Source organism: Oryx dammah, unplaced genomic scaffold, assembly GCF_014754425.2.
Source record: "Oryx dammah isolate SB20612 unplaced genomic scaffold, SCBI_Odam_1.1 HiC_scaffold_12, whole genome shotgun sequence".
Lineage (NCBI taxonomy): Eukaryota > Metazoa > Chordata > Mammalia > Artiodactyla > Bovidae > Oryx > Oryx dammah.
Genome location: NW_024070196.1, coordinates 43,706,750 through 43,719,832, shown reverse-complemented (window position 1 = coordinate 43,719,832; position 13,083 = coordinate 43,706,750). Strand labels below are relative to the sequence as shown.

Sequence of the window (13,083 nt, the reverse complement as noted above, 5' to 3'; positions counted from 1 at the left end):
GATAAAACGTGGTACACCAGAGGAGGAAATGACAACCCACTCCAGTATTCTTGCTTTGAGAACCCCATGGACAGTATGAAAAGCAAAAAGCTATGACACTGGAAGATGAGACTCCCAGGCCAGAAGATATCCAGTGTGCTACAGGAGAAGATAAGAAGGCAATTACTAATAGCGCCAGAAAAAATCTTTTTGCCTTTTCTACTGTCCATGGAGTTCTCCAGGCAAGAATATTGGAGTGTGTTGCCTTTTCCTCCTCCAGTCAATCATAAAGGAAATCAACCCTGAATTTTCATTAGAAAGACTGTTGCTGAAGTTGGGAGCTGCAATACTTTGGCTATTTGATGTGAAGAGCTCATTGGAAAAGACCCTGATGCTGGGAAAGATTGAAGGCAAAAGGAGAAGGGAGTGGCAGAGGAAGAGCTGGTTAGATAGCATCACCAACTCAATGGACATGAATTAGAGCAAACTCCAGGAGATAGTGGAGGACAGAGGATCCTGAAGTGTTGTAAGCTATGACATTGCAAAGAGTTTGACGTGGCTTAGAGACTGAATAACAACAACCAGAAAGAATGAAGTGGCTGGTCCAAAGCAGAAATGACACTTAGTTGTGGGTGTGTCTGGTGGTAAAAGTAAAGTCCAATGGTGTAAAGAACAATCTTAAAGAGGAACCAGGATTGTTAGGTCCATGAATCAAGGTAAATTGGATGTGGTCAAGCAGGACACATCAAGATTGAACATCAACATCTTAAAAATCAATAAACTAAAATGGACAGGAATGGACGAATGTAGTTGAGATGACCATTATTATATCGACTACTGTGGGTCAGAATCCCTTATAAGAAATGGAGTAGTCTTCATAATCAATGAAAGAATCCAAAATGCAATACTCGGGGGTAACCTCAAAAACAACAGAATGATCTTGGTTTGTTTTTAAAGGCAAACCACTCATCATCACAGTAATCCAAATTTATGCCCCAACCGCTAATACTGAACAATCTACAGTTGACTAGGTTCTATGAAGACTTACAACACCTTCTAGAACGAACACCAAAAAAGATGTCCTTTTCACTATAGGGGATTGGACTGCAAAAGAAGGAATTCAAGAGACCTGGGATAACAGGAAAGTTTGGCCTTGGAATACAAAATGAAGCAGGGCAAAGTCTAACAGAATTTTGTTAAGAGAACACGCTGGTCATACAACCACCCGTTTCCAGCAACCCAAGAGACAACTCTACACATGGACATCACCAGATGGTCAATACCACAATCCATTTGATTATGTTCTTTGTAGTAAAAGATGGAAAAGCTCTATACAGTCAGCAAAAACAAGATCTGGTACTGACTATGGCTCAGATCATGAACTCTTTATTGAAAAATTCAGGCTTAAATTGAAGAAAGTAGGGAAACCACTAAGCCATTCAAATCCCATATGATTTACACAGTGGAGGTGATGAATAGATTCAGGGGATTAGGTCTGCTAAGCAGAATACCTGAAGAACTATGTGTGGAGGTTCATAACATCATACAGGAGGCAGTGACCAAGTGGGCAGAGAAAGCCAAGGTTTTGGTGGTAACCGTTGGAGCAGTGAAAGCCTTATTGCAGGGCCATGCAAGGAGACTAAGTGGCTCATGCTCTGAAAAGCCCCCAGCTCCCTGAGGGTTTTGGCAAGGCACTTTCATTTTTATTTTTTATTTTTATAAGTGTTAATGTTTTTATTACTATCTTAGGGCTATCATGCATTTAAGTAACTAATAGATAGATGCTGGTTCTCTTATGATCAAAGTTCATCTGAGAGACAAATTTCAGAAAGTATTATCATTCAGGGTATGGAAAGCTTATTATTCCTTCATGCATCCATGTATTCAGTTCAGTTCAGTTCAGTTTAGTCGCTCAGTCGTGTCCAACTCTTTGCGACCCCATGAATCGCAGCACGCAAGGCCTCCTTGTCCATCACCAACTCCCGGAGTTCACTCAAACTCGTGTCCATCGAGTCAGTGATGTCATCCAGCCATCTCATCCTCTGTCGTCCCCTTCTCCTCCTGCCCCCAATCCCTCCCAGCATCAGAGTTGGCAAGGCACTTTTAAAGGGTAGGTGAAGGGGGGTCGGTGTTGCAAGGTATATGATCAGCTTGTGCACAGTTCTCTGATTGGCTGATGGTGAGGCAGCAGGGTGGTGTCACAGTGGTTCAGATTATGAGTCTTTAGGCTCCAGGAGGCCTGGGGCTATGTGCTCATGGTCATCAAGTAGTTCTTCCATTTGGAGGTGGCGGGGGGTGGGGGTGGGGGGTGGTTCACATCTGCAAAAGAACTCAGGAAATTTGCATCAAGTACTATTATCTGAGAACTTCAGAGAATAGCTAAAGCAGAGGATAAGGGGGAAGGCCTGTCCTGGGTAGGCCCCACAGGGTCCTGCTGTTACACCTTGAGCTGGCCTCAGGTGTCTGATCTGCCATTGGTACTGAGCCCCGTGTGGGGAAATGATGGGCTGAATAGAAGAGATGGATTATCTTGGGGGCCTCCCCTAGAATCAGGGGCCCCTCTGGCTCTCTACTCGCCACTGCGCTGTGTGCTGCAGACCCTTGCTGGTTCATCTCATGTCTTTCAGCTGGGCCAAGAGCAGAGGCAGCCACTCAGAGCTTTCACAGACTGCACAACATCCCCTGAAGGTTTGTATTTTAAAATAGTGCCATCATCATCTCAGTGGAACAAAGCTAGTGGAGGTGACGGAATTCCAGTTGAGCTATTTCAAATTATAAAAGATGATGCTGTGAAAGTGCTGCACTCAGTATGCCAGAAAATTTGACAAACTCAGCAGTGGCCACAGCCCTGGAAAAGGTCAATTTTCATTCCAAACCCAAAGAAAGGCAATGCTAAAGAATGTTCAAACTACCGCACAGTTGCCCTCATCTCACACACTAACAAAGCAATGCTCAAAATTCTCCAAGCCAGGCTTCAATAGTACATGAACCATGAACTTCCAGATATTCAAGCTGGCTTTAGAAAAGGCAGAGGAACCAGAGATCAAATTGCCAACATCCATTGTATCACTGAAAAAGCAAGAGAGTTCCAGAAAAACATCTACTTCTGCTTTATTGACTATGCCAAAGCCTTTGACTGTGTGGATCACAACAAACTGTGGAAAATTCTTCAAGAGATGGGAATACCAGACTACCTGACCTGCCTCCTGAGAAATCTGTATGCAGGTCAAGAAGCAACAGTTAGAACCGGACATGGAACAACGGACTGGCTCCAAATAGGGAAAGGAGTATGTCAAGGCTGTATATTGTCACCCTGCTTATTTAACTTATATGCAGAAATGCTGGGCTGGATGAAGCACAAGCTGGAATCAAGATGGCTGGGAGAAATATCAATAACCTCAGATATGCAGATGACACCATCCTTATGGCAGAAAGTGAGAAGAACTAAAGAGCCTCTTGATGAAAATTAAAGAGGAGAGTGAAAAAATTGACTTAAAACTCAGCTTTCAAGAAACTAAGATCATGGCATCTGGTCCCATCATGTCATGGGAAATAGATGGGAAAACAGTGGAAACAGTGACAGACTTTATTTTTGGGTGCTCCAAAATCAGTGCAGATGGTGACTGCAGCTATGAAATTAAAAGATGCTTGCTCCTTGGAAGAAAAGTTATGACCAACCTAGACAGCATATTAAAAAGCAGAGACATTACTTTGCCAACAAAGGTCCATCTAGTCAAAGCTATGGTTTTCCCAGTGGTCATATATGGATGTGAGAGTTGGACTATAAAGAAAGCTGAGTGCCAAAGAATTGATGCTTTTGAACTGTGGTGTTGCAGAACACTTTTGAGAGTCCCTTGGACAGCAAGGAGATTCAACCAGTCCATCCTAAAGGAAATAAGTCATGAATATTCATTGGAAGGACTGATGCTAAAGCAGAAACGCCAATGCTTTGGCTACCTGATGTGAAGAACTGACTCATCTGAAAAGACCCTGATGCTGGGAGAGATTGAAGACAGGAAGAGAAGGGGACAACAGATGAGATGGTTGGAGGGCATCACTAACTTGATGGACCTGAGTTTGAGCAAGCTCTGAGAGTTGGTGATGGACAGGGAAGCCTGGTGTGCTGCAGTCCATGGTGTTGCAAAGAGCTGGACATGACTAAGCAACTGAACTGAGCTGAACATCTCAGTGGGGAGTGAGCATCTGGGCTGGCAGCAGCTGCATCCAGGGCCTTGGTAAAGCTTCAGGCTGAGTGTGGGCCTGGGGAGTTCAACAGCCAGCACTCTGGTCCCATCTCCATGCTGATCAGTCCTGCCACAGGGAGACTTGCTCAGCTTTCTGGGACTTGGTTTTCTCCTTTGAAACAAGCGATGGTGGCTGGATGCTGGATGGCAGGAGCAACTGGGGTGATGCTGGCTGAGCATTCAGCAAGGGCTTGGAGCACAGAGTGCAGAGTGGGCAGGGGAGCTGTGGTTCTGGGGAGGCCCCCTCAAGTTATATGTCTCCTCTACTCAGCAACAGTCCCCAGCACACAGCCCAGTTCCACTGGCAAATCACACTCCCCAAACCAGTTCAAGTGGAGCAGCATTGTCAGTGGTGGGGACAGAGCTGGTTACTTGGGGTGCACCAGACCAGACCTCCCACATGGATGAGGATCCTTGAAGACCAGGAGGGAGGAGACCTTCGCACCCCACCTTCCTGACGTTTCTACCCCTGCACCTACTTACTGACTGGGGAAGGGTAAAATTATTTGTTGTAAATAGTATGTACTAGGTTTGAATATTATATTAACATCCTGTTTCTTTCACAGCCTAGAGTTGTGATTTGGTTCTTTCACCATTCTGTGCTCATTGAAATGACATGCAGATTTTGACATTCTTCTTTTAATTAAGAAGTCTTGCAGGTTCATCAGCTTGTTGTGGGTGAAGGGAGAAGGGCCAGCTCTCTGGCTGGTGAAGGAAGCTCCAAGTCTCCCTCCTCAAAGGGCTGGTTCATTTCATGTCATTCAGCTGGGCCAAGAGCAGAGGCTGCCCCTCAAACTTTCACAGATCGAACAAGAACCCCTGAAATGTTTGTGTGTTTAAGTAACACCTCCTGGGACCGGGTCCTGCACCTGGACAGTGGCTGCCATCCAACAGCTCTGTGGGAAGAGGAGACACTTCCTGCTTCTCTTGTCAAGGTTTCTTTTGATCAAATATGAAGAATTTATAGTTTTCTGGTTTAATATCTTGAATTGCATTAGCTCTAAGTGAGGTAAACATGCAAAGAAATCAAGATGTGCAAGTAGATAGGATGAGGCTAGAGGAAGGTCATTTGTAGAAAAACTAAGGGCAATAGAACTCTCCATCCTCAGGCCCTGATGGGCCTAGATTCGAGTCCTCCTTGAGATCCTGTCCATGACCTTAGATTTCCTTTTCCCAATGATTTTCTCTTCAGAGGTAAAGATTTGTGATGCAGATTTTGAGGCTACAGCTGGACCTCGTTACATAAATATCACTGTTCCCTGTGACCAAGGATTTCCAGCATCCTTGCACTTCTGTTCTACAATCCCCTTTAGGGCAGGAATTCCCTGAAGGTTTGCCAGCCGATCAGCTATGTTGCAGTCACTTCTCCCTGGCTGGTCTTGATGGCTTCTGTTGAGCTCTCCTTCATAAGGATAACTGACTGTAATCCTGGCCAGTGTATGACCCCATACTTTCCTTGCTGTCCAGTGGGACTTCTGGGCCCCTGTGGTTCTGAGGCCTGTGATCTTGGACAGTCGCTATTTTACATACTTAGTCATGTTGTTACTAACTGGTCCTAATGGGGAAGCTAGGCCCAAGCCCATGAGCTTATAGCAACCCCCCCCCGCCCGGCCCCCCCCAACCCTCCCCACCCCAATCCCTAGGATGACTGTGTGCTTTTCCACAGTCTTGTTCTGTGTAGTGTGGACCTTTCTTATTGGACCTTTGAAAATAAGAGGCATGAGAGGGAAGCATGTGAAGGTCCAGTGGGGGAAATGCCACCAAACTGATGATCCACAGACATGCATAGATATAGCATTGATGATTAAAAATACAGAATGCTTCCAATATGGGTGGCAAACAACACTGCTCCAAGCTTACCTGAATACACACCCCATCTAGCATTTTGAACATCACCTCCTGGAAACACCCTTAAGAGCAAGGGCCAGATGTAGGAGGCTCAGCCAAAACACCTGGGTCTGTTACCTAGAAGAGATCTCCCTGAGTCCCCTTTTCTCCCATCCAGGGTTCACAGGGCTTGGCTGGAACAGAATAAAGCAGAGAGTTGGACACAGTTTCTGGGTCCTTTTTGACCTGGCTCCTGTCTAGTTCACAGGGATCCATATAAACATTATTCTCTCCATTAAATCTTCAAGGAAACTGTGACTTGGGTCTTGTGGATTCATGCCATGTCATCCCTCAGGGATATCAGGATTGGCGAAACAGGCACAGACATGGCCTCAAATGAAATTGAAATGTGCCCTCAAGGCAAGATCATCTCCCATCCCAGGAAACCTTGGAGCACATATGCCCCTGGACTCTATGCCAGCCGTGACCCGCATCACTGTTCCTCCACACCTCCACCCCAAAGCCCCAGCAGTCTCAAGCTGCCTAAGAGAGATTCCAGATCCATCTGCCTTGGTGCCTCCTCTCCCCTCCTGGGTCCCTCAAGATGGGAAACAGGCCAAGACAGGAGGAGTGAGTCATGAATATGGAGGCAATTACCCTACTTATTGGGACTTGAAACTGGAATGACTAGGTCTCTGGGAAGCATGAGTCCTGGGATAACACCAAGGCTATAAAAACAGTGTCTGTTTTGGATGTAAAGATGAATAAACTCAGGGAGGAAAATTTGAGGGAAAAACAAAGCAGTCTTTTTTCATTTTTTCCACACAGAATCCATTTAGACAGTTAAAGCAGAGGCTCCTCTACAAGTAGTACAAACATGCCAGACATAAAGCAAGCTGTGCTGTTTTGCCTTGAGTTTACTGAAGAGACGGCACTATCTATACACCTTATGCAGACAACCAGAGCTGAAGCTGCCCAAGGACTAACAATTAAAATTACACTAATGTCACCCATTCTGCCTTTCAGGCATGAGCTTCTGCTGCTCATTCTTAAGTAGTCATTCTCTGAAGATGGCAACAATGATGATAAGAGCTGTCTGCTGATGCTTGGTACCTGCTGAGCAGCATGATGGGCAAACTGCCTGCATCATTCGGTTGCGTTTTATTTCCATTTTATAGCTAGAGATATGGAAGTTCAGATATTAAGTAACTTGATGAGGAAGGAAAAATATTACTTAGAACCTGAATTAAACACTCAGTCAAACTGTCAGAGAAAGAAATAAACGTGTTTTTCAATATACTGGCAGACCCCAAGTTGATCTCCCTAAGGCCACCTGTGAAAGAACCAGTAAAGAATGTACATCATGATGGTGAAATGTGAACCCCCCAAAACATAAAAGGAGTCATAAGGAAGAGAAAAAAATTAGTGTATCTAAATAATCACTGGTTTTAAAATAAGGCATTCTAACTGAAGTCTCAGATGATTGCCACATGCTAGAGAAGATTCAATTTAAAAATGTCTCATTTTGGGGGAAGATACAAACAGAGATACTCTATTTAAAAAAAAAAATCTCTCTCTCAGAAATTGATAAATCCACCAGGAAAAAGTAAGTAATGATGAAAAGAATTTGAATAGTACAGCACACGTGTTCAGGCAAATAGACACATATATATATAAACAAGTCCAGGCTTCTTATTAATGATGCTGAAAACAGTCCCTCTTCATAGCATCACTTTCCCAAATGACATGTCAATTTTCATGAGTGAAATTTCAAACACAAGTAGGTCTAGAAAACAAGGGAAAGTCTGGTATTTCAGTACTTGCACTTCTGAATTCATATGCAACAAAACTCAGAAAAATGGAAAGAGATATCTTATTTGAGAATATAGATGTAAAATTCTTTTAATGAGATGTTTGGGAATCTATTGGGAAATATTACAAATACACACAAAAAATGTAATCCAGACTGGGGAGTTTATAACTGTGAGAGCAAAACTTTGAGTAATCTTATGACTTTGATGACTCTGTTAACTTTAAAATACAAATAACATACATAGTAATTAAAAATGAGAGAACTGAATTTCCCACCTCAAAAGGAAATCCTTGTCTATGTTTTCTGTCACACAGAATTTACAACAAAGGAAAGTATTAGTAGATCTTAAGTTTCAAGAACTCAAAGCAAGAACACTGCAAAGAGATGTTAATGAAGTGTGTGAGATTTCATGTGCATCATCTTCTCTTCTTCACAACATTGGCCCAGGGCATCCTTCTTGGCCCTACACTTTCTCTGCCTCGCCAGCCAGTCTGTCAGCAACCATTGCTATTGCCAGTCTCTCTCTTGCTGTCTTCACTCTCCTTTCCTGATTCCTGATATCCTCCTCAGTTACCAGACACTGTTTGCAGAGGAGCTGTGGGGTGCCAGAACCAGCTCCTGGAATGGTCTGTGACAAATCTGAAGACCACGCAGGGGTGGCCATGGGGGTGGAGTTTGGACCACCTGTACGTACCCCTGGCAGGGACTCACCTGGGCAACTTGGTGCAAATTTTTGCAAGGCTTTGGCTAGATCCAGAGGACTTAACAGTTCTCCTGCACTGCTGCAAGCCTGGAGTCCTTGCAGTCTCTTCTGCCAGTATAGCTGTTGGGGGTTGTCCAAGGTTTCCTCCCAGGGATAACATCTGACCTCATTGCTGGGATGGGATGTGATTCTAGTCACTGGTCTCTTGAATATGTAACTGGACATCCTCAAAGGGATTGAGATGTTTAAACCAGGCTTTGGTTTGGATAGTTTTCCACAGTCACAATGCTTCCTCTGTGAAGTCTTCACCATCATACTTCTTGTCCTTGTACCCTATGAAAATAAACCATGAAATTGGATCCAAATGATAAATGGAATCTGCCTTCTTGGACCATTATTTTGGCTCTTTTGTACTCTCAGCCTCTCTTTGTCCCACCAGGGTTAGATCAAACATCATCAAGCAGATCTGAGTCAAGAACAGAAAGCTCAAGGTCAAACTCAAGGTTACCCCAGCTCATTCCTCCTTCACCAGTTTGTAACAGCCCTTCCTTTATGAATATGACTATATTCTTTTTTGTTCTCATCACTCTCAACTGCACAAGTTCGGGTAGTTTATGTCACATGGTCTTCAGTCTTTTTCTAAATCCCAAATGTTTCAGTGTCATAACCCACTGACTTCTTCATAGCTGCTTTAGAGCTTAAGAATATAGTGACATTAACAATTGTCCCACCCTTAGCAACTCACCCATATCCCTGATGTTTACATTCACCCAGTGGGTCATGTTCTAAATAAATACTTCAGAAAACTTATTAACTCACTACTAATTTCTGATCTGTGATTTTTTCCAAGACTCCTGCAACAGATACCTGCTCCTTGAGATCCTGGTCACCTCGAGATACCAGATCACCATATCTTCATCTTAATTTCTTGCCTTCTACTCATATCACTCCTGGGTTCCATGGACTATGATCTCAGTAATTCTCTTGGAATAATCCAAAATTCCTTCCTGCTCATCACATCTGTCTTGCAAAACAAAACAAAACAAAACTTCAAACCTGGCACTTGACTGCCTTACCTACCACAGCTACTGCTGGTCTTATGGTAACTGCTAAGAAAAGCACACAACTTGATATTTTACTACCACTGCAAGTCTGAAATCATGTGCATCCATTGGAAAGCATCCATAATGCCTAGAAATTTCGTTTTCTTTTTACGTGTTGGCATATTTACTTTTGGATTTTCCCCAAAGTCTGTTTCAGGTTTTCTCCAGTTTCCTTTTTCTTTCACACACATCCCATGTCCCTAACTTGCCTGATATTTCACAGAGAAGCTGTTAACTACTACAATGAAATTTTACCACAGTAGTCTCCAAATCTGCAAATATCTCTAAGATTCCATTGTTTTCAAAGTTCCTTTAATTATATTTAAAGAAGCATCTTTTTATCTTCCAATGCTGATCCTCATTTCTTCTTCCTTCTTAGTAAGTTCGCCATCCCAATATATCCCTCTTTACTTTCAGCCTCTCCTTTTCCACCGAATCCTTCCTTCAGCATTTAAGTACCTACAAATCTCTCGAAACTACACAGAAAGCCTTCACCTAGTCTCCCCAGGAACTTCCTGAACCACAGTCTTTCTACTACTGCCCCTTAGTTGTGAACCACTGAGAAGGGTGATCTATATCATGTGTCTCTGCAGCCTCACCTCCAACCAACTCCTTAGACCTCCTCACACTACTGTCTGACTTCACCATTTTATGGGGGCTTCCCTTGGTTAGGTCACAATGACCACTTTGTTACTAGGACAAGCATGGAGCTTTTCATTATTCATCCAACATGGTCCTTAAGTGTAAAATGTTTAAGTATCTTTGGATCAATTTAAACACATGAATCTCATTTTATAGCTGTGAACCTTACAATCTAAATATGGAATAGGTATGTTGGATTAATTGTCTCACAAATTGGAATTGTGCTGCAAGTGAAAAGCACAAAATAAATTTCAGGAACTCAATACTGAAAAAGTAAATTATGTCATTATTAATTTTTACATTGATTGCATTCACAAATGAAAATATCTTTAGCTGTAATGGGTTAAAATATACAATTAAAATAATTTCACTTGTTTGTTTTTACTTTTTTAAGATGTGGCTACTAAAAATATAACGTGCTTAAAGCTATTGTTGGACAGTGCTGGTTCAAGCCGTGAGAAAAAATGAAGTCCACAGAAAGAGCTCAGCAAAGCTGTTGCCATGGGAAAGAGTCTATCTACCTCAACCTCACCCCAAGATGTAGCAGACTGTCTCATACACACACACTTTCTAAACCCAACATAATTCCTACCACTATGTCTCAAATGCCTTGAGGCTGCACTCTTACAGTCTTAACCAGAATAATCTCAAGAAAGAAGTCAGAAGTCAAGATAGTTTATCAATTATGATGAGTCAAAACCAGAGACTAAGGATAATTTTAGGGGGAATTTCCTGCTCATTGAATTCTGTTATTAATTCAATACTCTTGAGAAACTTTTCAAGGAGGGTCATTTTAAAAAATCACTTCATCTTTACTATGTAAAATATACAAGATATGTAAAGAATAATAACTGTAGCCAATAAATGAAATCAGGATGATAGGATACAAACATCATTATTAGTGAATCAGTCAGAGGACAGATGGCGTTAATTTGGGCCTCATTAGGTTGATTCTGATTGGATGACCAACACATCAATTGTATTATGCTGGTCCTCCTCCTAGTTAACCACCAAGCCCACCAACCAGACTAGTCCTTGCTGACAAATCCCCTGGCTCCACCCCTCTGATAGCACCTGGAGAATTTTCCCAACGTCACACTCTGTCACGTCTCTCTCCTTCCTGCCATAGGCCAGGGAAATATTTTCTCCATGGTTCATTCTCTGTGTCTGCCCAGTTGTCCCTCAGGTAAAAGAAAGGACCAGGGTGCAGACTCTGTGAGCTGCAGGAAATAGGACAAAGACTGGAGTATGCTCACAGAAGAGGAGAAAATCTTTAATGTGCTGGGTACGTACCCAGGGACAAAGAAGCCCCAGTGAATCCTGAACAGACTTGAAGAACATGGTGCAGGACAGAGCAGCAATATTTCGGTGGGTGGGATTCACTTTTTTTTAATATTTAAAAATTTAATTTATTTATTTAGGTTGTGCTGGATTTCATTGCTGTGCAGGTTTTTCTCTAGTTGTGGGAAGCGGAGGCCACTCTCTAGTTGCAGTGTGCAGGCTTCTCATTGTGTGGCTTCTCTTGTTGAGGAGCATGGTCTCTAGACACTGGAGCTTCAGTAGTTGTAGCATGTAGCCCTAGAGCATGAGCTCAGAAGTTGCGATACATGGACTTAGTTGCCCCGAGGCCTGCAGAATCTTCCTGCACCAGGGATCAAACCCTGCACTGGCAGGTGGATTCTTATTCACTGCACCACCAGGAATGTCCTGCTTTAATATTTTTTAAGTGTACTGTTCAGTGGTATTTGGCATACTCAGATTGTTTTGCAACCTTGATGACCACTGTCTCCAGAACTCTTTTCATCTTGCAGAACTGAGATGGTGTCCTCATTAAACATTCAATCTCGATTCCCCCTCCCCCAGCCCCTGCCACCCACCATTCTACCATTTCTTTAGGAATTTCACTCCTCTCAGTTCAGTTCAGTCACTCAGTCATGTCTGACTCTTTGCAACCCCAGGAATCGCAGCACACCAGGCCTCCCTGTCCATCACCAGCTCCTGGAGTTCACCCAAACTCATGTCCATCAAGTTGGTGATGTCATCCAGCCATCTCATCCTCGGTCGTCCCCTTTTCCTCCTGCCCCCAATCCTTCCCAGCATCAGAGTCTTTTCCAATGAGTCAGCTCTTCGCATGAGGTGGCCAAAGTACTGGAGTTTCAGCTTTAGCATCATTCCTTCCAAAGAACACCCAGCACTGATCTCCTTTAGAATGGACTGGTTGGATCTCCTTGCAGTCCAAAGGACTCTCAAGAGTCTTCTCCAACACCACAGTTCAAAAGCATCAATTTTGGTGCTCAACTTTCTTCACAGTCCAACTCTCACATCCATACATGACCACTGGAAAAACCATAGCCTTGCCTAGACAGACCTTTGTTGGCAAAGTAATGTCTCTGCTTTTGAATATGCTATCTAGGTTGATTATAACTTTTCTTCCAAGGAGTAAGTATCTTTTAATTTCATGGCTGCAACCACCATCTGCAGTGATTTTGGAGCCCCCAAAATAAAGTCTGATGCCGTTTCCACTGTTTCCCCATTTATTTCCCAAGAAGTGATGGGACCAGACACCATGATCTTCGTTTTCTGAATGTTGAGCTTTAAGCCAACTTTTTCACTCTCCTCTTTCACTTTCATCAAAAGGCTCTTTAGTTCCTCTTCACTTTCTGCAATAAGGGTGGTGTCATCTGTATATCTGAGGTTATTGATATTTCTCCCGGCAATCTTGATTCCAGCTTGTGTTTCTTCCAGTCCAGCGTTTCTCATGATGTACTCTGC

At 43.2% G+C, this 13,083-nt stretch overlaps 1 protein-coding gene across 1 annotated transcript; it reads right to left on the bottom strand.

Moving 5' to 3' along the window:
• Window positions 1–8,326: 8,326 nt before the first annotated feature.
• MBD3L1 (methyl-CpG binding domain protein 3 like 1) lies at window positions 8,327–8,878 on the bottom strand. The gene has a single exon (XM_040251520.1). It carries the CDS (start codon window positions 8,876–8,878, stop codon window positions 8,327–8,329), a length of 552 nt encoding a protein of 183 aa, XP_040107454.1.
• Window positions 8,879–13,083: the final 4,205 nt, after the last annotated feature.

What these genes read in the sequence shown, in the direction of transcription:
- MBD3L1 (XM_040251520.1), bottom strand. Translation starts at nt 8,878, where the DNA reads ATGGTGAAGACTTCACAGAGGAAGCATTGTGACTGTGGAAAACTATCC.